Source organism: Saccopteryx bilineata, chromosome 3 (assembly GCF_036850765.1).
Source record: "Saccopteryx bilineata isolate mSacBil1 chromosome 3, mSacBil1_pri_phased_curated, whole genome shotgun sequence".
NCBI lineage: Eukaryota > Metazoa > Chordata > Mammalia > Chiroptera > Emballonuridae > Saccopteryx > Saccopteryx bilineata.
In genome coordinates, this window is record NC_089492.1 from 306,041,397 (window position 1) to 306,068,220 (window position 26,824).

Consider the following 26,824-nt stretch of genomic DNA (forward strand, 5'->3'; position numbering starts at 1 on the left):
ATCTGATAAAAGAATAGTATCTGCATCATAGGATTCCTAAAAGTCCACAATCCTAAAAAACATGAAAAGATCTTGAGCAGACATTTCCAAAGATAAGGAGATGGCAAATGAGCATATCAAAGGTGGTCAAAATCATTTGTTCTTGGAAAATTACAATTTATCACAGTGATGTAGTTGATGCAAGTACCCAGCTATTAGAATTCCTGGAATTTTTATTGTATCAGGTGATATCCTAACACCTGAGACAGAGGCCATGGAGCCATCCTCAGAGCACAGGGCCAACTCGCTCAACTTTAATCAATGAGAGTATCTTTCCACATTTGAGTACATGCAAATGCAGTCCTTTCTGACAAATTGGTGATATTCCATGATGTATATCTTTAAATATATATATAGATATTCAATAGAAACACACACAGGAAGACAGACAGGGACAGACATGAAAAGCATCAACTCATTGTTGTGGCACTTTAGTTGATATCTGATTGTTTTATCATACATGCCTTGACTGGGGGGCTCCGACTGACCTAGTGACCCAATGCTCAAAGCCAGTGACCTTCAGTTTAAGCTAGAGACCTTGAGGTCATGTCTATTATCCTACACTCAAGCTGGTTTGGGGCTTTAATCCAATGACCACGAGGTCATGTCTATGATTCCATGCTCAAACCGGTGTCTTCGTGATCAGCTGGTGATCCTGAACTCATGCTGGCAACCTAGGGTATTTGCACCTGGGTCCTCAGCATCCCAGCTCAACAGTATCGACTCCACCAAAACTACCTGGTCAAGCCATAAGGCTATCTTAAAGCCTTCACCACAATGCCTGACCTGTGAGGTGTAGTAGTGTTGACCTGGAATGTTGAGGTACTGCTTTGAAAAACCAAGAGTGCCTGATCAAGGAACATATGAGAAACAACTTCTAGAAGTTGCTGCTTCTTGCTTCACTCCTATCCTGCTCTTATTTCTTGTTCAAATCAAATCAATAAATATTTTTTTAAAAAGGCTTCACGATAATCACTGCATCTGTATAGCTTCTCTGTGTCAGTTTGCATACATATACTGTACCTATAATACTCTTCATGGAGAAGCATTTCCCCTCTCACTGCTTATTCTCGGTTTCACTAGGACTAAACTTACTGATACACACTGAGAGGACTCTTCTTGGCAAAACCTTTCCCACATACACTGCATACATAGAACTTTTATCCCATATGAGTCCTTTGATGTAAAATCAGTTTGGTCTTCACTCGGAAGTCTTTTCCACAGTCACTGCATACATATGGCTTCTCTCCCGTATGAATCCTTTCATGTACAGTAAGTTGGCTCTTCACTCGAAAGCCTTTCCCACATTCACTGCATACATACGGCTTCTCCCCGGTGTGAGTCCTTTGATGTCTAATCAGTTTGCTCTTCTCTGGAAAGCCTTTCCCACATTCACTGCATACATACGGCTTCTCTCCCGTATGAATCCTTTGATGTACAGTCAGTTGGCTCTTCACTCGAAAGCTTTTCCCACATTCACTGCATACATATGACTTCTCTCCCGTGTGACTCCTTTGATGTACAGTTAGTTGGCTCTTCACTGGAAAGCCTTTCCCACATTCACTGCATACGTATGGTTTTTCTCCTGTATGAGTTCTCTGATGTACAATCAGACTACTCTTCATAGTAAAGCCTTTCCCACATTCATTGCATGTACACGGTTTCTCTGTAGAATGAGTTTGCTGATGTACAGTGAGCGCTCTCTTCATGCTGAAGCCTTTCCCACATACACCACATACAAAGGGCTTCTCTCCTGTATGAGTCCGTTGATGCACAAGTAGCTTGCTCTTTGCTGGAAAGCCTTTCCCACACTCACTGCATATGTATGGTTTCTCTCCTGTGTGAGTTTGTTGATGGACAATCAGGCTACTCCTCACAGTAAAGCCTTTGCCACATTCAGTGCATATACACGGTTTCTCTGAAGAATGAGTTCGTTGATGCATATTGAGAGTTCCCTTCATCCTGAAGCCTTTCCCACACACACTACATACATAGGGCTTCTCTCCTGAATGAGTCCGCTGATGCACAAGCAGCTTTCTCTTCACTGAGAAGACTTTTTTACATTCACTGCAAATATATGGTTTCTCTCCTGAATGAGTTTCCTGATGAATAATGAGTCTGTACCTCTTTGAAAAGCCTTTCCCACATTCACTGCATTTATACAATTTCTCTCCTGTATGAGTTCGATGATGAGCAATGAGACGACTCTTCTCGATGAAGCCTTTCCCACATTCACTGCATGTGTAAGGTTTCTCTCCTGTATGAGTTTTCTGATGTTTATGGAGATTAGACTTTGTAGAAAAGGTCTTCTCACATAGACTGCATCCATGGGGTTTCTCTCCTGTATGAGTTCGATGATGAGCAATAAGAAGACTCTTCCTGAGGAAGCCTTTTCCACATTCACTGCATCTATACAATTTCTCTCCTGTATGAGTTCGATGATGAGCAATAAGACGACTCTTCTCGATGAAGCCTTTCCCACATTCACTGCATTTGTAAGGTTTCTCTCCTGTATGAGTTTTCTGATGTTTATGGAGATTAGACTTTGTAGAAAAGGTCTTCTCACATAGACTGCATCCATGGGGTTTTTCTCCTGTATGAGTTCGATGATGAGCAATAAGAAGACTCTTCCTGAGGAAGCCTTTCCCACATTCACTGCATTTATATGGTTTCTCTCCTGTATGAGTTTTCTGATGTTTATTTAGATTAGATTTTGAAGAGAAGGTCTTCCCGCATAGACTGCATCCATGGGGTTTCTCTCCTGTATGAGTTCGCTGATGATAAATGAGCTGATACCTATAAATGAAAGCTTTGCCACATTCCATACATATGTAAGGTTTCTTTCCAACATGAACATTCTGTTGTATATTCAACTGTCCTTTATTGAGAAAGCTTTCAACAAAATTATTGCATTCATACTGATTCAGTTCTGTAGGAATTATCTGATGTTCAGTAAAACTGGACTGTCCGGTAAAGGCATTCTCACACAGACTGAATCCGTATGGTTTCCCTCCAATATAAATTCTCTGATAATCAGTGAGCTGAGCCATATTGATAAAGGCATTCTCACATTCAGTGCTCGTGTGGGCTTTCTCAACATTGTGAGTTCTCTGTTGGGGAATGACCTGGGACTTGTTTTCGATGGACTTGGTACTGGGATGCAACCTAATTTCAGTGTAGAATAGTTCATGGTTCACATGCAGAATGGACGTCCCATCTCCATTCAAGTGAACAGAGTTCTTTAATTTAAAACTTCTGGTTTGGTTTTCAAAACTTAAATTTGATTTTAAGGGTTTTTCACATATCTCCAACATTTCACAGTTCTTCCTCAATAGGAAACAGTTTTCACTCTTATTTACAATATTTGCAAACATATCATGTTCACAGCATTCTTCCCCACTTTTATCAATGCTTGGAGCTTGAAAGTGACTCTGCAGAGGCTCATTAACTTCCCCAAGTTCTAGAAAGAAAACAACAGTGAATCATTCTGTAGCCTTTCATAATCTTAGTTTGAAATAAAACTCTTTACTTGTACTTTCCTATGTGATAAAAGCATATTTTGTTTTAAAGAAAGAAACATTTTTCTTTTATAGTTTAATTTTCCTGAGAGAGAAGAAGTGATAATGAGGCAGACTTCCACGTGTGTCCTGACAAGGATCCACCTGACAACCACATCTGGGGCCAATAATCAAGTACCAAGCTATGTTTAGCACTTGAAGCAACACAACCCAACCAAGTCATCCTCAGTGCCAGGTACCATGGTGGAACACATCAAACCATTGGCTGTAGGAGGGAAAGAGGGAGAGAAAGGGGAGAGAAGCAGATGTTTCCTTCTTCTGTGTGCCCTGACTAGGAACCAAACCTGGGACATGTATATGCTGGGCCAACGCTCTATCCACTGAGCCACCAGCCAGGGCCAACAAGAACTCTTTCAATAACTACTGAGTTTATGCTGGTAAAGTGACTTATCACAGGATTCCACATAGTGTCTGGATGCAGTTGGGCAAAATAAATGCCTTCCTGTAGCTCTTCTCTTGCTAGGAAAATGTGCTCACCCCATGGGTTTGCAAATTCTTCAACCAGCCATGCGATCCTAAAAAAATCAAACAGGCAACCAACTATCAGCACCCGCATGGACTCCAAGGCTAAACACAGCACCAACGTGGGTGCAACCAGAATACAGAGTATGCTAGTCTGATAAGAACAAATGGGATTGCAAGACACAGAATATCTAGACACTTGTCTTTGTAATGGGCTAATTGAAGACAAGGTGGACGTTATCCATGGTGGGAGAGATGAAGATGAGACATTGGAAATCTGTGGACAACCGTGCATTTCAACCCCAAAGATTAACACAAAACCCCTAAAAAATGCCTTCAGGTGATTAAATATTTAGTGACAATTGTATGTGTTGCAGAATAAGAAATGTATTTGGGCCCTGGCAGTTGGCTCAGTGGTAGAGCGTCAGCCTGGCGTGCAGGAGTCCCGAGTTCGATTCCTGGCCAGGGCACACAGGAGAAGCACCGATCTGCTTCTCCAATCCTCCCCCTCTCCTTCCTCTCTGTCTCTCTCTTCCCCTCCCACAGCCAAGGCTCCACTGGAGCAAGGTTGGCCCGGGCACTGGGGATGTCTCTGTGGCCCCTCCCTCAGGCGCTAGAGTGGCTCTGGTTGCGGCAGAACATCGGCCCAGATGAACAGAGCATCACCCCAGATGAGCAGAGCATCGCCCCCCTGGTGGGCATGCCAGGTAGATCCCGGTCGGGCATCTGCAGGAGTCTGTCTGACTGCTTCCCCGTTTCCAGCTTCAGAAAATCTTTTTAAAAAATTAAAAAAAAAAAGAAATGTATTTGGTCTTTGTCCACAGTTGTTGACACTGAGTTTGTAAAACTCTCATAACCTACTAAGTGAGAGTATCTTTCATTTGACATAAAAGAACTCTTTCAAGAGACAGAGTTTATGCTAATGAAGAGACTGAGCACAGTGTTCCTACATGGCCTCAGGATGCAGTTAGTTATCAGAAGGAGCAATTGAGTGAAAGGTTTACTTTCAGGCCCACCAACTGTCCTCTTGGAAAGAAGCGATGGCTTAGAGTTTAAAGCTCTATAAAAATTATTATTCATATCCAACCAGTTTCTGGGTTAGGGAACACATTCATGTCCCTGCTCTATGGTTCACCTCAGTTCCATGGGCAGAGGGGTGCCTATATTTAGGAATTCTTCAGACCTTGTCTTATATACCAATTCACCTGTCTCTTTTATAATAAATGAGTAAAAATTAGTATTTCTCTGAGTTCTGTAACCTGCTCTAGCAAATTAACTGAATCCAAGGAAGGACTCATGAGAACCTCCAACTTTAGCCAGTTGGTCAGAAGCGCACATTACAATCTGGACATAAAAACTGACATCAGAAATAGAGGAAGTCTTGTGGAACTGAACTCTTACCTTGTAGGTTCTGACACTAGTTCCAGGCAGATAGTGTCAGAATTTAATTAATTTATAAGATACCCACTTCAGTAACTCTAGGGGTAGAAACCTAAAGCAAAGAAATAAAGGCCTGATATCAGTCTGTGAAAGATAGTAAAAGAAGCATGGAGACCTAAGTGGTACAGGATGCCAGAAAATACAGGCCAGCGCAAAAGTAGGTTTTCAATTGTTCATATGAGAAACAATAGAACAGGGGTCCCAAACTACGGCCCGTGGGCCACATGCAGCCCCTTGAGGCCATTTATCCGGCCCCTGCTGCACTTCTTGAAGGGGCACCTCTTTCACTGGTGGTCAGTGAGAGGAGCATAGTTCCCATTGAAATACTGGTCAGTTTGTTGATTTAAATTTACTTGTTCTTTATTTTAAATAGTTTTTGTTCCCGTTTTGTTTTTTTTACTTTAAAATAAGGTATGTGCAGTGTGCATAAAGATTTGTTCATAGTTTTTTTTATAGTCCGGCCTTCCAATGGTCTGAGGGACAGTGAACTGGCCCCCTGTGTAAAAAGTTTGGGGAACCCTGCAATAGAATAAATAACAATATAAGAATAACCTCTGTGTACTAGCCAAATGGCTTAATGGTAGAGCAGCAGCCTGGAGTTGGATGTCCAGGGTTTGATTTTGTAAGGGTACACAGCAGAAATGCCCGTCTGCCTCTTCACCCCTCCCCCTCTCTCTTCATTTTCTCTCATCCCCTGCTGTAGCCATGGTATGATTGGAATGAGTTGGTTCCAGGAGCTATGGCCCCTCCTCAGGTGCTAAAGTAGCTCAGTTGACGTGCAATGTTGCAATGGCCCCAGATGATGGAGAGAGCAACACCAGGGGCATGGATCCAGGTCAGGGGACATGTGGGAGTCTGTCTCTCTGCCTCCCCAACTCTCAGTTAATAATAAAAAATGAAAAAAAATTATTACGTGACTTGAGCCACTGGGTAGGTCAAATGCCTATTAGTAAAATGAGGAAAATCACTAAAGTCCAAAATAAGTAAAATCTGTAGTTCATTGTGAAACAAAGTTTAAGATTAATATTGCACAGCCAAGTACAAACGAAGAAACCAAGGGAACGAGTACATCTTAAATAAGTTCTTATCTGAAACAGTAGCATAGATCTCATTAACATATAGAAAGCAAGATTACTAAATATACAGTGTTTAAAAACATGTAGAATAAAAGGTGAGGCACATGGTTCTGGAATTCAGTAAAGCAACCCAAGAGCACCAAACACTAGGCAGTGTGATCTGGAGCACAAGCAGAGCCAGGTGTACAGATCAAATACGTGGTGAGAACGGATGTGGACCCTCAGCATCTGATTTCCAGGGAAGTGTAACAGACTGAGGAGGGTTATCGTATTCCAACCACGTGCCATTCTTCTTCATTCTGCCGACAACCTAACCCTCCCAGAACACTATCTCTAAGCTGGACAAGAGATCCTGAAATTAAGTCACAAACTAACGGTCTTCCTGGAACACAATGCCCTTCCTATGTTCTTACATCAAGAGGGTGGATGACATGCAGTCAAGTGCTAACTCAGCAGGCACGGACCCACCATATGCGCACATTCCAAAGAAAAGACTGGCCCTGAGTCATTACTGGTGAATAAGCTGTGACTCCCTGAGATATCCTACCTGATGGATGTGTCTTTTTCTGTGTGTAGTTTTCCGAAGTCAGAAGCGGGAAGGCAGACAGACTCCCCCATGCATCCAATTGGGATCCATATGACATATCCACCAGGGGGCAATGTGCTGCCCATCAGGGCCTTGCTCCATTGTGGAAGGAGCCCTTGTAGCACCTGAGGCAGAGGCCATGGAGCCATTCTCAGAGCCCGGGCAATCTTTGCTCCCATGGAACCTTGGCTGCCAGAGGGGAAGAGAGAGACAGAGAGAAAGAAGAGGGAGAGGGGTGGAGAAGCAGATGGGCGCTTCTCCTGTGTGCCTTGACCGGTAATCGAAACAGGGACTTCCACACGCCAGGCCGACGCTCTACCACTTAGGAATTAGGCCATACCAGACAGTGTATGTGAACAATGTGATTTATGGTGGATGCCTGCTTTGGTGTGCCCAAGGTTTGGTACAACACTGTAACCTTTTCACTTTGGGGGCTAGACAGCCCAGCTGGGTCAGCTTCTCTGGTTGGCAATCCTTCACACATGGTATCAATCAGAAAAGTTTTTCAGACAATAAACATGTCTTATCTGTTTCCCTGGGTCAGGAGTCCAAGCATATAGCCCTTTGCCTAACTGAGTCCTTTTCTCAGGGTTTCAAAACTGCGTGAAGATGTCAGCCAGGCCTTGTGAACTCATCCGGAGCTGGGACCTCTTCCAAGTTCACTGGTTGTTGGAGAATTCAGTTCCTGTGATTGTAGGACTAAGGTCCTTGACTACCAGAGCAGCATGCTATTTCCTGATGGGTGACCCTCTCCACCAGGAATGGTAACAGGGGAGCACCTGCTATGACTTTTGTTCCTGTCTCTTTTTTTTTTTTTAATTTTATTAATTTATTTTTTTACACAGACAGAGAGTGAGTCAGAGAGAGGGATAGACAGGGATTACAGACAGGAACGGAGAAAGATGAGAAGCATCAATCATTAGTTTCTCATTGCGCATTGCAACACCTTACTTGTTCATTGATTGCTTTCTCACATGTGCCTTGACCACGGGCCTTCAGCAGACGGAGTAGCCCCTTGCTGGAGCCAGCAACCTTGGGTCCAAACTGGTGAGCCTCGCTCAAACCAGATGAGCCGGCACTCAAGCTGGCGACCTCGGGGTCTCGAACCTGGGTCCTTCCGCATCCCAGTCCGACGCTCTATCCACTGATCCACCACCAGGTCAGGCTTGTTCCTGTCTCTTATCTTTAGACACTTTGAAATGGCTCTCTTGACTAGATCAGAGAATTTAGGACTTTACACATCACTCTTAAATTTTGTCCCATACATCTTTTATTCTTTTTTTTTTTTTTTTTTTTTTTTTTTTGTATTTTTCTGAAGCTGGAAACAGGGAGAGACAGTCAGACAGACTCCCGCATGCACCTGACCAGGATCACCCTGCACACCCACCAGGGGCAACGCTCTGCCCACCAGGGGGCGATGCTCTGCCCCTCCGGGAGGTCACGCTGCTGCGACCAGAGCCACTCTAGCGCCTGGGGCAGAGGCCAAGGAGCCATCCCCAACGCCTGGGCCATCGTTGCTCCAATGGAGCCTTGGCTGCGGGAGGGGAAGAGAGAGACAGAGAGGAAGGAGGAGGGGGTTGACAAGCAAATGGGCGCTTCTCCTATGTGCCCTGGCTGGGAATCGAACCCGGGTCCCTCACACGCCAGGCCAACGCTCTACCGCTGAGCCAACCGGCCAGGGCCTCCCATACATCTTTTATATTTGAAATTTTAATCTGCAGTGTTCTGTTGTCACAAATTGTAACCGGGATTATAACAGCACACTCTCTTCCCTGATAATGTCTACCTTCTAAACAATAGGTAAGGTGGCTCATTTTTTCCCCCTTCTTTTTCCAAGTGAGAGGAGGGGAGATAGAGACATACTCCTGCATGCACATTCACCAGGATCCACTTGGCATCCTTGTGCGAGACGATGCTCTGCCCATTTGGGGCCACGCTCGCAACAGTGGCATTTTTTAGAGCCTGAGATGAAGGTTCTATGGAACCATCCTCACAGCCCGAGGCCCATGCACTGGAACCAATCATTCGATGGCTGCAGGAGGGGGAGAGAGAGAAAATGGGGAGAGGTGGAGAAGCAGGTGGTCGCTTTTCTTGTGTACCCTCACTAAGCGTCAAACCTAAGACATCCTCAGGCTGGGCCGACGCTCTAGCATTGAGCCAACTGGCCAGAGCCAAGGTAATTCAATTTTAAAATTACTTAAATAATGCCAGTCTTCTACTCAAAAGTTCCTACTGGTTTCTCAAATCATTTGTAATGAATGCAAGGATTTAAATAGCCTTGATAAGTGACGTGTGACCACTTATCAAGTATCTCAGAACTCCCTGCTGCCACCTCATTGTCCTTGTCTCCCGTCATTTCCTCTCTTCCTAATTACGCAATATCCAGACAAGGTTTCTGAGAGTTCCTCAAACACATTCAGGTTCAGCTCTTTGAACCCCCCCCCCATAGTCTCATATTTGGAAAACTCTGGAAGCTGACTGACATCCCTGAGGTCGCTGGCATGAGTGTGGGCTTATCAGCTTGAGTACAGGATTGCTGGCTTAGTCTCAGATCACTGACATGATCCCATGGTCACTGGCTTGAAGCCCATGGTCTCTGGCTTGAACAAGAGCTCACTAGCTTTCATGGAGCCCCCATCAAGGCACGTGTGAGAAGCAATCAGTGAACAGCTAAAGTGCCACAATTACGAGTTAATGCTTCTCATCTCTTTACCTTCCTATCTTCCTCTCTTTCTCCCTTTAAAAAAAAAAAAAAAAGCCTTACATAAGAGCCACACCCATTCCTGAAAGTACAATTCTGGCAAAAAACAGACCCTTTTACATTGCTGGGTTAATTTTTCTTACAACCGTTTTTAATCTAAGATATAACTTTTTATTGTATATAGTACTTCTGTTGAGACCAAAGGTACTATGAAGATGAGATATAGGACTACTTTTTTTTCTCTATCTTTTTTGTACTGTTGTTAGTTGAAAACTATCAGGATATCAAAAAGAAAGTTTTAATGGCCCTGGCTGGTTGGCTCAGCGGTAAAGTGTTGGCCCAGTGTGTGGGAGTCCCAGGTTCGATTTCCAGTCAGGGCACACAGGAGAAGCACCATCTCCTTCTCCACCCTTCCCCCTCTCCTACCTCCCACTCTCTTTCTCTCTCTCTTTCTCTCTCTCTCTCCCTCTCTCTCTCTCTCTCTCCCCCCCTCCCTCAGCAAAAGGCTCCATTGGAGCAAAGTTGGCCCAGGCACTGAGGATGGCTCCATGGCTTCTGCCTCAGGCACTAGAATGGCTCTCGCCGCAACAGAGCAACACCTCAGATGGGCAGAGCATTGCCCCCCAGTGCGTTTGCCAGGTGCATTCCAGTGGGTTGCATGCAGGAGTCTGTCTGCCTACCTCCCGCTTCTAACTTCGGAAAATACAAAAACAAAGCAAGTTTTACAGAAATAAAGCAATCACATCAACTACAGGCGGCAATCACAGGTATGGACCACCCTAAAAAGTGTGTCCATAAAGCACAGAAACTGTCCAGTCAGGACGATCACATATCATGCAGATCACTGCAGGAGAAAGGGCCATTTCATATGACAGGAAACTTGGATACTTGAGACTAAGTGACACCAAAAGATGATGGAAAAGTAATCAATTTCATTTTTATATCCTAGTGATAAATACTGAAAAATGCAATCAAGAACACAATTCCAATTACTGCATAATAAAAGACAATATCATACAAAGGTACAACCTAAGAAAGGAAAGGCTGAAAGGTTTTATTCTGAAACTTATACAACTTTGTTGGAAGATATTAAAGACCTAATTAGAAAGAAAAGCACCCAATGATCCAGTATTGGTATGAAGAATATAGTTAAAATGAACTTACTACACAATGAGATAGAGTCAATGTAATCCCTATCAAAATCCTAGCTGCTTGTTTTGTAGAAATTCATAAGCTCATTCTAAAATTCAAGTGAAAATTTAAAAATGAAGATGTCAAAGTGATCTGGAAAGAGAGGAGTGCCATTGGAGAATTCACTCTTTCCAATTTTGAAAGCTGCTACAAAGGTATAGAAATAAAAAACACTGGGCCCTGGATGTCTAGCTCAGAGGTACAGCATCAGCCCGGTATGTGGAAGTCCCGGGTTCGATTCCCAGCCAGGGGACAGGAGAAGCACCCATTTGCTTCTCCACCCTTCCCCTTCCTCTTTCTCTCTGTCTCTCTCTTCCCCTCCCACAGCTAAGGCTCCAATGGAGCAAAGCTGGCCTGGGCGCTGAGAATGGCTCCATGGCCTCTGCCTCAGGCGCTAGAATCGCTCCATTTGCATTAGAGCAATGCCTCCCATGGGCAGAGCATGGACCCCTAGTGGGAATGCCCAATGGATCCCGTTTGGGCACATATGAGAGTCTGTCTCTCTGCATCCCCCCCTCCCCACTTCTCACTTCAGAAAAATACAAAACCAACCAACCAAAAAAAAAAACCCACCATGAAAATATGTACACATAAAATGTTCCAAAATTGAGTATGGTGACGGTAACACAACTAAATAAATATACTAATAACCAATTAACTTTTCAGTTAAATGGCTAAATTATTATGTGAATTAAATCTAAAAAAAACAAATATATGAGGTAAAATCAGAAGCTTTAGGAAAACAAATGCAGCGATAACATCTAACAATGAAGACAATCTGATTTAGACAAACTCGGAAGGATGGCACGTGAAGCACACACACGTTAGGACCTCGTTTACACTCGAACTCGTGTAGCATGTTAACAGAAACATTCCTTGTTAATCAAATGAAACAACACAGAGCTTTATAAGAAAGCTAAAAAGAAAAAATAACAAAAAAAGAGAACTCAGTATAGAGAGAACATCTCAAGTGATGTCACAATGGAAAGAATTTACAATGTCTAGTGCAGAAAAGGAAACTCAGGGTAAAAAAAGAATGGAGTTCAGGAGATTCCTGCTCTCACATGGAAAAGGATAAGTCAGAGGCCAGCTGCCGTGGCAATGAGTACACCGCACAGGAAGGAAGTGGGTATTAGACAATATTAAAGAGATGTTAATGTCGGAGTCCATCTCACAGAACAGAAAAAGGTTCACTTAGGGGAACTGCTGAAACATTCAAGACTGATGAGAACTGCTTATGAAAAACGTTTGAAGGAGGTGGACAAAGAACGACATAAATGCAGCATGAAAACCAGGCTGTCACAGGGACACAGCCTCCAAGGTGGGGCTGAAAGTTATGAAGAGAAATCGCTATTTCCAAACAGGGCAGGAAGGCGCAGCAGTTAGAAGAATGTGACGAATTCAAAGTACTGTCTTTCTAGAGAGGCAAGAAAAGTAAAATTTCATAGCAAGAAAGGGGGAAACAGGCAGAGACACTGAGGCCGAGGACAAAGAACAGAAAGATCTGAGAATCCTAGGAAGAAGAAAACTATGCAAACAAAACAAGATGTAGAAAGAATAAACAGGGATGGTTGCTCTAATGAGAAAAAAAAAAGGTATGTTTTCTTTGGTTTCCTCATTCACTGTCATGGCTCTGACACCTTCTCTGACTCCCTGGTCCCCCACCTTGCTGGTTCTCACTCACTCACCTGGACAGAGCAGATGTTGGGGTCCATCCCCTACTGTCCACGGTTCTTCCCCTCGCTCCAACTTGGAAAGCGCATCTGGTTTGCAGGATTGATATCCTGCTCAGAGGGAAAAATGACACAAGACTTAAACTTACTGAACTGGGCTGCGGTCAGTCAAGACGAACAATGTTACATTTCAGGGAATGAACACGCTTCACATCTGTAACACAAAGTCTGTTGTCTCAGGAGGCAGAATGGGATACCTTCTTGTCTGAGGTAATGGAAGGATCTGAGGTCTACCTTTCAGAGAACTGTAGTTATTCAGGAGAGTTAAGCAACTGAGGGGAAAAAGCCACTGACAGACACCTTCTAAGTGACACAGCGGAGCTGTCCTCACCCAATGACACCAGATGGCTGGAGATCTCCAACATCACGTCCCGGTACAGGTCCTTCTGATCGGGGTCCAGGAGCCGCCACTCCTCCCGGGTGAAGTCCACAGTCACATCGTGAAATGTGAAGCATTCCTGTATCAACACCGTGCTGGTTAATGGTGTGATATGCTTTCGATGATATAAAAGAAATGTTAGTTTTTCTGCACATTTTCACTTTATATGATACATCTATAGAGTGAAAGAAGTTTTATTTTGTTGTTTATTTATTTATGTATTTAGTTCTTTTTGGAAAGAGACAGTGAGAGAGTCAGAGACAAGGACAAATAGAAACAAACAGACAGGAAGGGAGAGAGAAAAGCATCAATTCTTCGTTGTGGCACCTTAGTTGTTCATTGATTGTTTTCTCATATGCGCCTTGACCAAGTAACTATAGCAGAGCAAGTGACTCCTTGTTCAAGCCAGCGACTTTGGGCTCAGGCCAGCGACCTTCATCCTCAAGCCAGTGACCTTTGGGCTCAAGCTAGTGACCATGGGGTCGTGTTTGTGATCCCACGCTCAAGCCAGCGACCTCGCACTGAAACCAGATGAGCCTGTGTACAAGCTGGGCAGTTTGGCGTTTCTAACCTGGGTCCTCTGCATCCTAGTCCGATGCTCTATCTGCTGCGCTACCGCCTGGTCAGGAGAAAGAAGTTTAATTTTAATATGCAGTTGAATAATCACTGTTATAGTTAGGTTTATGGTTCCTCTAAATCTAGAGCCCCTTTAAAACTCAAATTCCCCTCACCCAACTTCTCACTATGGAAACTTTTTCATTAAGCATCTGCCTCACCCACCCTCCTTCTTCCCTTAAGGAAATGCCCCCAACCTGGGATGGTTCTGAGAAATGTCGGTGGGACAGGGTCATCCGAAGGAACCTAAGAGTTGGGAAAAAAAGACAGTCTGTGATTAAGGCGACAAATCAAGATATACTAAATCTAAGCATGTGCAGGCGCAGGCACCCCCATGGCAGCAAAGGCCTGCAGCAACCCCTATATCTAACGCTCCCTCCATCTCTGCAGCTCGGGGCTGACACCCCTTGTTGGTTTCAGCCCACTTGCATCCAGGTGCTTTCAAAATAAACTTTCCTTTGGGGACAGACTAGCCTCGTGTTTTTGGTTCAGCCCCCATGGTTTCTGCCTTTCATTCTGGTGCCAAAACCCAGGAGCTGTGTGTCAGAGACAAGTCAAGGGTCTAAAGCTGACCCCAGCAGGGGTGAGGTTTCACACCCGGTGACTGGTAAGAGGTATCAGCCCATCTCAGGCTTACCTCCAGATCTTGCCTCTCTTGCCCGTGGAGTTGAGAGACTGGTCTCCCTGACCCTCTGGCCGTGCCTCCTGAACCCACCAAGAAGGGAAATTCCCTTTTCCTATGCAGAGACCAACTGAAAACCAAACGTCAGGATCTACCATCTTGTTTCAGCGCACCACATCCACACCAGGCAACAATCACATTCCGGTGAGTGAATGTAGTGGCTCTAAAATTGGAAACTTTCCCAAACCCTCCTGCACCTCTCATTCCACCATCCAGGATGGTCCATTTCAAACATTCAACGTTGTTCAGAGGGCATTCAGGCATTTGCCAGGCATTGGCCTCCGGCTGGACTGCCCTACAGCGACGCCTGGAAAGCAGCCAGCCTCCATTTCCAGGGGCCTAAGGCAGCGCGGATGCCTCCCTTGTCCAAACGCTCATCCCTCCACATCATGGGGAACTCTCAACCCACTATCCCCAACAGACAACCTGTCTGGGTTGCCTCCAAAGATTCCTCCAAATGCTCAGTCTTATACCAGATCTTAGGCCAGTGATGGGCAATCGTTTCAGCTTGGTGTGTCAAAATTCACCAAAAAACCAAGCATAACTCGGGTGGTGTGTCACTTTGAGAAAAAAAACATACTTTGGGATATTTATTAAATAACAAAAATCTATAATTGTAATATATAACTGTATTTAACAAACAAAAACTATATATTTATATTTAACTTACCTGCTTAGTGACTTCTTTGTTCATCTGTCAGTCGGTTTCTTTTGTAGGTCTTGCTATTATTTAACTTGTGTGGGGTGCCGTGAACTAAGATAAGTGAGGGGGAGGGGGAACTCTTTAACTAACCTGCCTATAAGTGACTTTTTTGTTGCTGAATATCATTGGCTAAATCTTCAGTTGAAGGTTGCTTTTGTGTACACTTCAAGCCCAAGCAAGCACTACTAACTTCATCTGTCAATCTGTTTCTTTTGTTGGTTTTGATATTATTTAACACTTAGTATAAGGTCTTACAAAAAAGTACGTAAAGGGAAAAATTGTGAGTAAAGCCACTGCTATATTTTTCAGGGTGCTAAGAGTGTCTGGTAATCGGTTCCAGGCACTCCAAATTTCCTGTTTGTAGTGGCACTCCTTTTGATTCTCCAAGCGACACCTTTCCAGATTCTAAAGCTTTGACCTCAAGTCGACAAACACCTGAGCCCAGATGCTGTCTTGAAATTCTGCAAGTTGCACCTTATGTAAATTAAGATGGCTGCCACTATTTCTAATGGCAGGAAATGGCACCCCTAGCACAGGCCCTAGCCTCTCCCAGCCTCCCAGTCATTTATCTCAGTAATGGTCAATTAGAAATCCACGACACCCCAGAACAGTAGATTGAATGATGGTTGCTGTGGTTATGTGGTTGCTGGTAATGGCGATCACAGGGCCCCCAGAGTTGCGTCCCCTGCGGCATTCCGCTGCTCCCTGCTCCCCCACCTGGAAGTGAGGTCAAAAATCCCCTGACTGGAAGTCCCAGAACCAGACGCTCTGTGCCGGAGTTCTGTTGTTTTGGCCTACAGACATCTGGCACAGAGTGTCTACACTACAGCAAATGTTTATCCTCGGCTACTGCACTTGGTCGTGCAGGAGCCGAGGATGAAATGTCCTTCTTGGCATGCGGCCCATACTTCTCTGGTATGTGACCACAAGCAGCCGCGTGTCATTGAAAATGGCTACGCATGTCAGTGCTGACATGCCTGTCATAGGTTGCCATCATGGTCTTAGGCTGTCAGTGAAACGAAGTGTCCCAGATCCCCTATATCCAGGCCTTGCTTGCACTCAGATCACAACCCACTGTGTGATTCTTGCTCTCCCTCTCAAGTGTTTCTTCTCCACTTAAAACCCGAAGCATCCCCCTGACTTGGAAGACCCTTCTAGAGTTTCCTCCTTTGATCTTGCCAACCACAGAGCCCCATTCCCGCCTCTTCTTTTTACTCCCTCTGCTCCTCAACCTCCTAATTCCCAGGATGCAACCTCCTAGCAACCAGAGCCCCCTCCCTATTCACTATGGCCACTGTCCCGCACCTCCCCCTCCCTCCAGGTTTTCCCACAGGCACAGCCATGGACCCCTTCTTCACCAGTGCAGACCCGCTCTGAGATGATCTTCAGCCCTGCTTGCTCGCCTACCTCGGCCCCCATCTTTGAGATCCCTTTTATGGAAGGTAGCTGGGGTCTAGGGCACTATCCTACTTCATGACCCTATTTCCTTAACTGACCTATCGCAGAGAAATACGACCTGAGACCCCTCTAGTGCAGAAAGGCAAGTAGTCCTTCACATGAATTTCACTTCCCAGTCTGCACCCGGCATCGGCACAAATTACTAAAGCTGGAAAACAAACCTCAAATTCCCCAACAAGACCTTTTAAACTTGGCCTTCAAGATCTTTAACAATAGGGACAAAAAAGTCCGAAATTACAAACTAGCTCACTTTCAAATGTTAGCCTCTGCCATCAATAGCCCACAGACTGAATCCTGGAGCACTAAGGATGATCCGAAGAGCAAAAATTATCCTAGTAACACCCTGCCAGGTGCTTGCTGTAAGTGAGCCAATGACGGTCACTGGGCCAGCAAGTGTCCTCATCCAGGTCTGCCCTCAAAGCCTGGCTCCCTTTGCAGTTGGCCCCATTGGAAGTCGGACTGTATTCGACCTCTCTAGGTAAGACCCTCATCTTTTCCTAGGCTGGCTGACCCTTCCTTTCCAGAGCTGATAGGCCTGGCCCCTGAAGAACAAAGGTGCCTGGGGATGAAAGCCCACATCTTCTGAGCCTTGAGCAAAATTGATGGTGGCAAGTAGGCCAATTTTTTTCCTTATAAATACCAGGACAACTTATTCTACTTTACTAGAGTACAAATGACCCCTACAACAATCTGTATTCTCTGTTGATGTTGTTGTTTTTTTACAGAGACGGATAGAGTCAGAGAGAGGAATAGATAGGGGCAGACAGACAGGAACGGAGAGAGATGAGAAGCATCAATAATCAGTTTTTAATTGTGACACCTTAGCTGTTCATTGATTGCTTTCTCATATGTGCCTTGACTGTAGGCTACAGCAGAGTGAGTGACCCCTTGCTCGAGCCAGCGACCTTGGGTCCAAGCTGGTGAGCTTTTTGCTCAAGCCAGATGAGCCCGTGCACAAGCTGGCGACCTCGGAGTCTCGAACTTGGGTCCTCCACATCCCAGTCTAATGCTCTATCTATGCACTGTGCCACCTCCTGGTCAGGGTGTTGTGGGGATTGATAGCCAAATTTCCCCACCCATGTCAACCACACTCCTGCAATACATGCTAGGATCCCTCCCTTTCACACATATCTTTTCTTTTTTTTTTTCCTTTCTGTATTTCTCTGAAATTAGAAGCAGGGAGACAGTCACACAGACACCTGCATGTGCCCAACCAGGATCCACCTGGCATGCCCACCAGGGAGCGATGCTTGCCCATCTGGGGCATTGCTCCAATGCAACTGGAGCCATTCTAGCATCTGAGGCAGAAGCAAGAGAGCCATCCTCAGCGCCCGGGCCAACTTTGCTCCAAATGGAGAGAGACAGAAAGGAGTGAGAGGGGGAATCATGGAGAAGCAGATGGGCACTTCTCCTGTGTGCCTTGCCCGGGAATCGAACCTGGGACTTCCACATGCCGGGCTGACGTCTACCACTGAGCCAACCAGCCAGGGCCTCACACATGACTTTTTACTTCACCCCTCCTGTCCCACCCTGCTACTGGGCCAAGATAGTCTTTCAAAATTAATACCACCCTCACTCTCCATAGCACCCATAATCCTCTTAACCCCCCCAATTTGGCTCAGGTTTCCATCCTACTTCTCCTTACAAAGCTCAGAGAAAAAAGATCTTATCCCCCGCATCCAGACATAAAACTTGCAAAAAAAAAAAGGAGGGGGGGACAAACCAGGTCATTTATCTATCTTAAAATATCTTCTTGGAGCTCTGAACATTGTTGTAGTTCTTAAAACAGTAAGAAAATTAACACCTCTTCAGACTCTGGGCAGACTGTGAAAGGGAGAGGGGTCAAGCCAGAAACTCAGTGCAAAGGGAAAAAAAGGGCACTTTTAAAATGCAAGCAGCTGCTCAGCAGCCCATCCCCTCCCCTCTTTTCAGTCATCCTGAAAGGCTGCCAGGGACAAACAAAAAAAACACCTCCCTAGGATATGACTACCTACCACAAACTGCTTTTAGCTAGAAAGGCTTGATTTAAACCATCCTTAATGTTTACTCTGAGTCTCTAAGTTTACAAGGCCATTGTGCTGGGCTCATCTGAGCTTGTCCGCTTTAGTTTGTGACCCCATCTTTTACTTTTCCTCCACAGTTCATAAAAGTATCCATCTAAAATTGCTAATTACTAATGTAGTTCTCTCTTAAAATTCAGGTTTTTGGAAACAATTCTGATTAATTGGAAATAAGTTGTATGGTTGTAATGATAAAGGCTATAAGGTATGAAGGTTCTTTTGAAAGGAAAAGAAAGTAAGTTGGTTATTTCTGAATAGAAAAGGTTTGTGTAAGTTGCAGAAAGTTTGTGTAGGCTGTAGAAGGTTTGTGCAGAGGGACAAGTATTTACAAGATAGTTTTATAGACTAAAATTGGAAACATATCATGTATCATTTTATTCTGCTTCCCCAAAACCACACATAGTCACAACCTGTTCTTCCCTTACTTCTATACCAGATCCATGATGCTTCTCTTATTTTGTCTAAGTTTTATTCTCTCTATAATGTCCATAAATTCCTGGACCCCTTTGTTTCCTCTCCATCCATGGGGGAATAATTCCCTACTTATCACCACAACAATTCTTAATCACCAAACCGTTCCTGCCTTAAACTGCAGCCACTGGCTATGCCATCATCAGCCAATCCCCTCCAGTTCTCCATATTTAATGGGGCCCCTGCTAATCTCACACATATTCTTGGGCTACAACCATATTGGCCTAGTCCAGAATCCCTTGATATTGGACACAATCCAGCAATCCCTGTTACTGTAACGCCTGCTAATACTAATTAGCATCTCTGTCTGACCCATTTTACACTCTGACACACAGGATAGGTCCCAACTTACTCAAACAGCAGTCATACCCTACATACATTCAATCTAGACACTGCCCGTTTTAAAATTCAATGTTGGCCCGGCCGCAACACTTCCTGCTGGGATGCTTCCAGCCATTTCTATACCAAGTTTACCTGTAATGACAATCTTAATAGAGTCTCCTTCTCCTCTAACCCCAACATTATATATAATAAAACTAACCCACCCCCCAGGGGTCTGCTTCAAGTGCAGACGGGAGGCACACTGGACCTGCTCCTGTCCCAATCCCAGGCCACCAGCAAACCCTGCCCTCTCTATAATTGTATTGGCCATTAGAATTCAAACCTCCCACAAGCCCCTCAAAACAGGAAAGTCATTCCTTCTTGTCCAGGCCTCTCCCTGGCACTGGCTCGGATGCAACAGAACTTCTTGACATCCTGGGCAGGGGGGGGAGGGGGGCGGGGGGGCGGAGGAGAAGATCAGCAGAGCCTGACCTCACCACAGGCCTCCGACTCCACCATCTGAGTGGGAAATCCTCGGGTAACTCTACAGGTCCCCAGCAAGACCATTTCTTTCCTATTAGATATGAGGGACACTTATCTGACACTCTTTAAATTTTCAGGACAACTGTTTCTTTCCACCATCTCAATTATTGGGGTCCACACTTTCCGTGCAACTTACTGATCATACCTCTCTCCTCTGTCGTCTAGGAAATCACCCTATTATCCACCCCTCCCTCATTATTCACAGATGACCAACCTAGAACGAGATAAGAGAGCAAAAACCTCACTTTTAGGAAATCAACAACAGTTCTTTTCTCCCACAATCTTTCTAACTTACTGGCTCACAAAGCTACACAAACTCTCTATCCCTCCCTCCCAAACTCAAGTCTTTCATATCATCTTCATAGCTTCCCCACATGTCTCCTTGGCCAAAAGCACAAAACTTAATCCTGTCACTCCCCTGCCTCTCCCTGACCAAGACACCACTCATTCATGTTCAAACATTCTTCATCTCAAAGTGCCTCTCTCCCCACATCACAGACCAACCGCTGCCTAATGCAGACCACACTTGCTTCACTGATGGCAGTTCTTACACACGTCAAGGGAAGTGGGTAGCTGGATATGCCAGTCTCCATCCTCCAGACTACGGAGGCTAAATCCCTTCCCTCAGAGACCACATCCCCACAAGCTGAATTAATAGCTCTCTCTAGCCTACAATCTATACCATATTTTCACTCCATAAGACATACCTGACCATAAGACACACCTAGGGTTTTAAGGAGAAAAATAAGAAAAAAAAATCTGAATGAAATAGTGTGTTAAAATATTTTAAAAAATAAACCACAATAATATTTCAACAGTGTAAACTCGCCCTGGCCGGTTGGCTCAGTGGTAGAGCGTCGGCCTAGCGTGCGGAGGACTCGGGTTCGATCCCGGCCAGGGCACACAGGAGAAGCGCCCATTTGCTTCTCCACCCCTCCGCCGCGCTTTCCTCTCTGTCTCTCTCTTCCCCTCCCGCAGCCAAGGCTCCAATGGAGCAAAGATGGCCCGGGCGCTGTGGATGGCTCCTTGGCCTGTGCCCCAGGCGCCAGAGTGGCTCTGGTCACAACATGGCGACGCCCAGGATGGGCAGAGCATCGCCCCCTGGTGAGCAGAGCGTAGCCCCATGGTGGGCATGGTGGGCGTGGCGGGTGGATCCCGGTCGGGCACATGCGGGAGTCTGTCTGACTGTCTCTCCCTGTTTCCAGCTTCAGAAAAATGAAAGAAAAAAAAAAAAAACAGTGTAAACTCAGCAGTATTAACAACCATTATCACTGTTATTAACAAATGAGAAGAGACTTTAATGTTCAAATACTCTTCTAATTGTCCAGGAACCCGCAGCAGCAAAAAAAAAAGAACATTTGCTCCATAAGATGCACGGGCATTTTCCCCTCCACTTTTGGGGGGAAAGTGCGTCTTATGCAGTGAAAAATAATTCTTTTCCTATAGGATACAAACCTCTCCTACAAGTTTTGAGACCTGTTATCATACCCAAAATTTAACCACTACTCTCCAACACAGAACCAAAGCTTGCTTCTTCTGCAACTCAGTCTCTGCACAGGGAAGCATCAGGCCCCATCCTTCTCCACATATCAAGCGAAAGGCCAGGTGCCAGGGCAGGACTGATAAACAGATTTCACCCATGTGCCCCAGACCTTCATTCAACACATAATTCCCCAACTTGGCTTTCCAACATCATTACAGTCTGATAACAGACCAGCATTCATATCTCAAAATAACACGACAGCATCCACCCTCAACATACACTGAAATCTACATGTACCTGATAGACCCCAATCCTCAGGAAAAGTTAGAAAAATCACCTCTATTATAATAGACAAAGCTTAGACACATTTAACAAAGCTAAGCATAAAAACTCAAAAATCCTAAACCTCTCTCCTTCCTATATCTCTAGTGAGGATTCAGGCAACCCCAAAGGACCCTACATCCCCTTAGTCTTTTTAAACCCCTCTACGAAGGCTTTTCCTGTTAGGAAAGTTCCCTCCCACAGAAACCCCTCTAGGGGTCTATCTCCCAATTCTAAACCGTGTCAGACAACTTGTGAGGGATCATACAGGTCAGGTCTGGCTACAAGCACACACCAGGAACGCCCTCTGCTCCCTTCTTACCAAAGGATGGGTTCTACTGAAACACAGGCATCCCCCCCACCATTACAGCCGAAATGGCAGAGCCCATGCCAGGTACTACTCACTACCCCCACAGCTGGAAAACTGAAGGGACTGCCCACCTGGGCTCAGCTTTCTAGGCTAAAATGCATCCCAAAAAAACCCAGGTCACAGGGAAGAACTCAGCCTCACAAATCCCAAAGCTACCCCATCGGACCCACAAATATTCACCTTTCCCGCATACCAGAAAAACCAGCAAGTGAGTAACATCCCTTGTGCCTGTCCCCTTTCTGCTTCTCTATCTGACCCCTTACCCCACTGCATCAAAATATCCTCTCTGTTCTCTCTGCTGCACCTCTCCCATTAAGGGTTCCTATGCTCACATTCCTCGGGGACTCCTACCTAATGGGGTATTTAGATTCTCCTTGCGAAGCAATTTCCGAACTCCTAGATCCCAATTGTCTAGTCATTTTTCAATTTGGAGACCCCCAATTAGGAGTAAGCACCTTTATTACTTTCTTCCTCCTCAGGAATCTTAACAGTGTAAATTCTAACACCACGCTGAAGTCCTTTCCAACTTCTTTATATTTAGAACAAAATCCTACTCTCACATATTCCCTCCTAAATAAATAAATCCTACTTTAGCTCAGGGTTGCTGGCTCTGTCTCTCCCTGTCGTCCTCCGCCTACACTGCTGTTCCAGTACCTCTTGCTCAGTGGGACACCATTAAAACAACCAAGGCCGCACAGAACAAAGGGGTACTAGTTTTACTGAAGTGGCAAGCTCCCTTCTTCATTACTATGTAACTGCCCAAGCTTACCAAGCCTCCCTACGTTTCCAGACTTAGGCCAACAGTTAAAAAACACGCACTCCTAACTCTCCCCCTATAAAAAAGGTCCTGCTGCTTTACACACTCTCCTACTAAATCAAGTCAAGCCCCCTGTGCCTCAGCAGAACCTCAGGGACCGGTTTAGTTGGCCACCTGCCAAAAAGAGCATGCAGCTTTACTATTATTACTCTGCAATGTCCCACCACACATTGGTCATGACCGATAGACCACCAGGTGTCTCCTGAGGCAAACAGCCACTTCTTGCAACCAGTCCCGTTTCCCTCCTTTCCTACTTTACAAAACCCTTCTTTTAATTCCTCTTATCCCTGCCTCTGCCATTTCCCCCGGATCACCTCCTACCCTGATGTCTCTTTGACTTTCACTGCAGCCAACAAGCACCCATCTGTATCCCCTTATTTGAGCAGGAATAGTGTCTACATTATCAGTCTGCACAGCAGAACCCCAAGAAAGGAGCACACCTCCCTACCCTCTTTCTCACCTCTTCTCAATTCATCTCCCTCCCTGCCTGACACAACAGGGAATGTTGTTCCTTTGCAGGGAGGACACTACTTTGGCCTTCCTACTACCTGGGCAGAAGCCTGTGCTTTAACATACCTCTCTCCCAATGGTGATGTAGCTAGCTCTCAACAACCAGTCTCTCCCCATTCCAGTGACTCAGCAACTCTGGCACAGAAGGCCAGTGCAGCTCACCCCTCTCTTGGTAACCCTCAAAATAACTTCGGGAGTTGGGACATGCCGTGGGCCAGCCACAACGAGTATATTCAGGTCCCAAGTGGGAATGGTACAGAATTAGAAAAAATAGACTTAAAGAGTTAAAAAATATAAAAGATGGGTTCAGGAGGGCCCTGCAATTCCTGCTAGCAGTAAATACCACCATAGCTGGGAGCAAAACAAGGCTGCCCCCAGAAACCGCTATTTCTTTCTTACAGGGCAATGTGGAAATTAGTATACAGTTTCCAAGGCAACTCAAGAACTCCCACCACCAGCAGGAAGCAGCCATGGAAGACAAGAGACCTTCAGCCCTTTTCCATAAACAACAAAAAGCTGGAATGTTAGGGGTAAATTAGCCCCTGAAAACTCATATTCACCTCAAGCTGCCTGGCCTTCACTTTGAAATGTAGCAAAAGTTTACCTTCCCAGGAATGTCTGGAAAAGCTTGCCTGGGGAGTGACCTAACCATTAGGGGAGTTTAAATCACAACATTTGTTTGTAAAAGCCTAACTACAGACTCAGCTCCCAGCTATTTCTGGGAGACTGACCTCTTGGCTGTCTTCAAAATTTACCAAGGTCACCAGAAAGAACCTCACTGATTAAACCTTAAGCCAGAACAACAAAAAAAGAGAACCTGTGTCTCTGCAGCAGAATTGCCACGCTAAGTCAGTACCAAAGCCACAAAACCCACAATATGCTAATCTGAGTTAACCCGGTGCAAGGATCACAGGGCAGCAAAGGCTTGTAAACCGCTATATCTAAGGCTTGCTCCCGAGCTTGAGGCTGACACCTGTCTGCTGGTCTCCGACCGCTTGTATGCTCCCATCCAGCTGCTTTTTTATTTTTATTTATTTTTCTGTGACACAGAGGGACAGACAGGAAGAAAGAGAGATCAGAAGCATCAATTCTTTGTTGTGGCACCTTAGTTGTTCATTGATTGCTTTCTCATATGTGCCTTGACTGGGGGCTCCAGCAGAGCAAGTGACCGACGCCTTGCTCAAGCCAGTGACATTGGTCTCAAGCCAGCAACCATGGGTCATGCCTACCATGTCATGCTGAAGCCAGTGACTCAGAGCTCAAGCTGGTGAGCCCGCACTCAAGCCTCGGTGTTTCAAACCTGGGTGATCTGCGTCTCAGTTTGACGCTCTATCCACTGTGCCACCTCCTGGTCAGGCAAGGTGCTTTTAAAATAAACTTTCATTTAAGAAAACACCAGCCTCCTATTTTCAGTTTGTCTTGCAGTTTCTGCCTTTCACAATGTATATAAAAAATTAATGGCAGACACAAACCACATTAAAAAGACTTTTTTTGGTCTTAAAGAATACTATAGTCCTGACCAGGGCACATACAGAAACAAATCCATGTTTCTGTCTCTCTCTTCCCTTTCCCTCTCTTAAATTTAAAAAATAAAGAATATAAATATTTTTATGCCATTAAACTTGTAATCCCAGATGAATCATATTTTAGGATCCTACCCTCTAAAAACTGGTAACCGTAGATCTGTGGCAGGTGAGTAATACGAGGAGGCATCAGGAAGGACACAGATGTCCACGACAAACCCACTTTCCTATTGTGTACTGGAGAGTGCAGTCAATGCTTGAGATAAGAAAAAGTGCAAACTGCAAAGTAAGAAAGATAACTAAATGTATATTCAGGAATTACTTATTTAAAAGAGACTGTTGTCAAGTATTGTACTCTAATCCTCAGGTTATACAGAGACACCAAGTCCAAATGATTTTTCGAGGAGTTTATTAATTAGCCGGCTAGCTACATGGGGCACAATCCCAAATCATGTAGAAAGGCCCTACAACTCTATGGCTGATTTTATAGACCAAATCACATACCGGTTGGAGTGAGGAAGGAAGGGCTCTTGATCCCTTTGTCTAGAGGTATACTTTACTCTCATGACTTTAGGGTGAGTCCCAGTATAGGAATTCTTCATTAAGGTACAGAAACATTCTTTTCTAAAGGTTTTTAAGAAAAGAGAAGTGAAGAGATTCTCAGGGAAGTTCTATCTTCCTTGCTCTGTAATTAAATTATGACTTATCTGACCCAGTTGCCCTTGTAAGCCAGGAAACTCTTGCATTCTTCTCTTCCCTTTCTCCATAGAAAGGGGAGGGGGGGTAGGAGGCCTCACTTTTACTCTTTAAAATGGCGTTGCTAATACCAAGTTTTACAGTTCCTTGGCACCTTATCACAAGACCAGGCATCCACTAAGCACATATTCACTTAAATAGGTAGAACGAAGTGCATGCACCATGTAACTAAATTCATTCCTATATTTTTTGTTTTAGTGAGAGAAAGAGAGAAAAACAGACAGGGACAGATAGAAAAAAAGGGAGAGATGAGACGCATCAACTCGTACTTGTACCTTGGTTTTCATTGATTGCTTTCACATATGTGCCTTAATTAGGGGGCTCCAGCCGAGCCAGGAAGCCTGTGATAAGGTGCCAAGGAATTACAAAAATTGATAACATTAGTATTTTAAAAGGAAGAGTCAGACCTCATTACCCCTCTTCTCTGAAAAGAAAAAAATACCCAGAGAAAAAGATTAAAGGGGCAAAAGTTAGTTAGTAACTAATCATAGTTCTCTGGAAGGATAAAACTTTTCTGGAAACTCCTTCTTCCCCTTCCTGAAGATCCTTTAGAAGACAATGTATACATATCTTAATTAAAAATTAAGATATGCTCACTGATTCTAACTCTTCCTCTCCTCCTGGAATCTTGAGAGTGACTATACCTCTAAACAAAGGGATCACGAAACCACTCCCCTTATTGAAAAACCTGATTCTGTAACATTTTATATGCTTTCTAATAATCATCCCTCTTGAAATCCTTTATATGTATAAAAACTTGTAAACTAAACAAGCAGGGACAACACTTTTAACAAAAGTATTTTCATTTGGCCTCTCTCCTAATCCTAAACTAACCATTTCCCTGTGGCGACAGGGATAGGGGGTAGACACTAGAAGATTTGGGAATATCTTTGCGGGTATGTACAATAATTATCACTACTGTGTTATCTTGTGGTGTAAGAATGCTTTTTCCTTTTAATAGATCCTATAGATAGATGTTGCAAGCTTGTTAGTAACTATTGTACCA

General features: G+C 44.7%; 1 protein-coding gene across 1 annotated transcript in view; it reads right to left on the reverse strand.

Annotated features, from left to right (window-relative positions):
- LOC136332026 (zinc finger protein 615-like) overlaps positions 1-26,824 on the reverse strand; it is a 47,958-nt gene continuing 21,134 nt past the window's right edge. The window contains exons 2-6 of the mRNA XM_066271248.1: positions 13,998-14,046; positions 13,757-13,804; positions 13,138-13,264; positions 12,762-12,857; positions 1-3,499 (exon numbers count right to left, since the gene is read on the reverse strand). Coding sequence (XP_066127345.1) covers positions 1,200-3,499; positions 12,762-12,857; positions 13,138-13,264; positions 13,757-13,804; positions 13,998-14,036 — 2,610 coding nt within the window. The 5' untranslated portion in view covers positions 14,037-14,046 and the 3' untranslated portion in view covers positions 1-1,199. The remainder of the gene's footprint in view (positions 3,500-12,761; positions 12,858-13,137; positions 13,265-13,756; positions 13,805-13,997; positions 14,047-26,824) is intronic.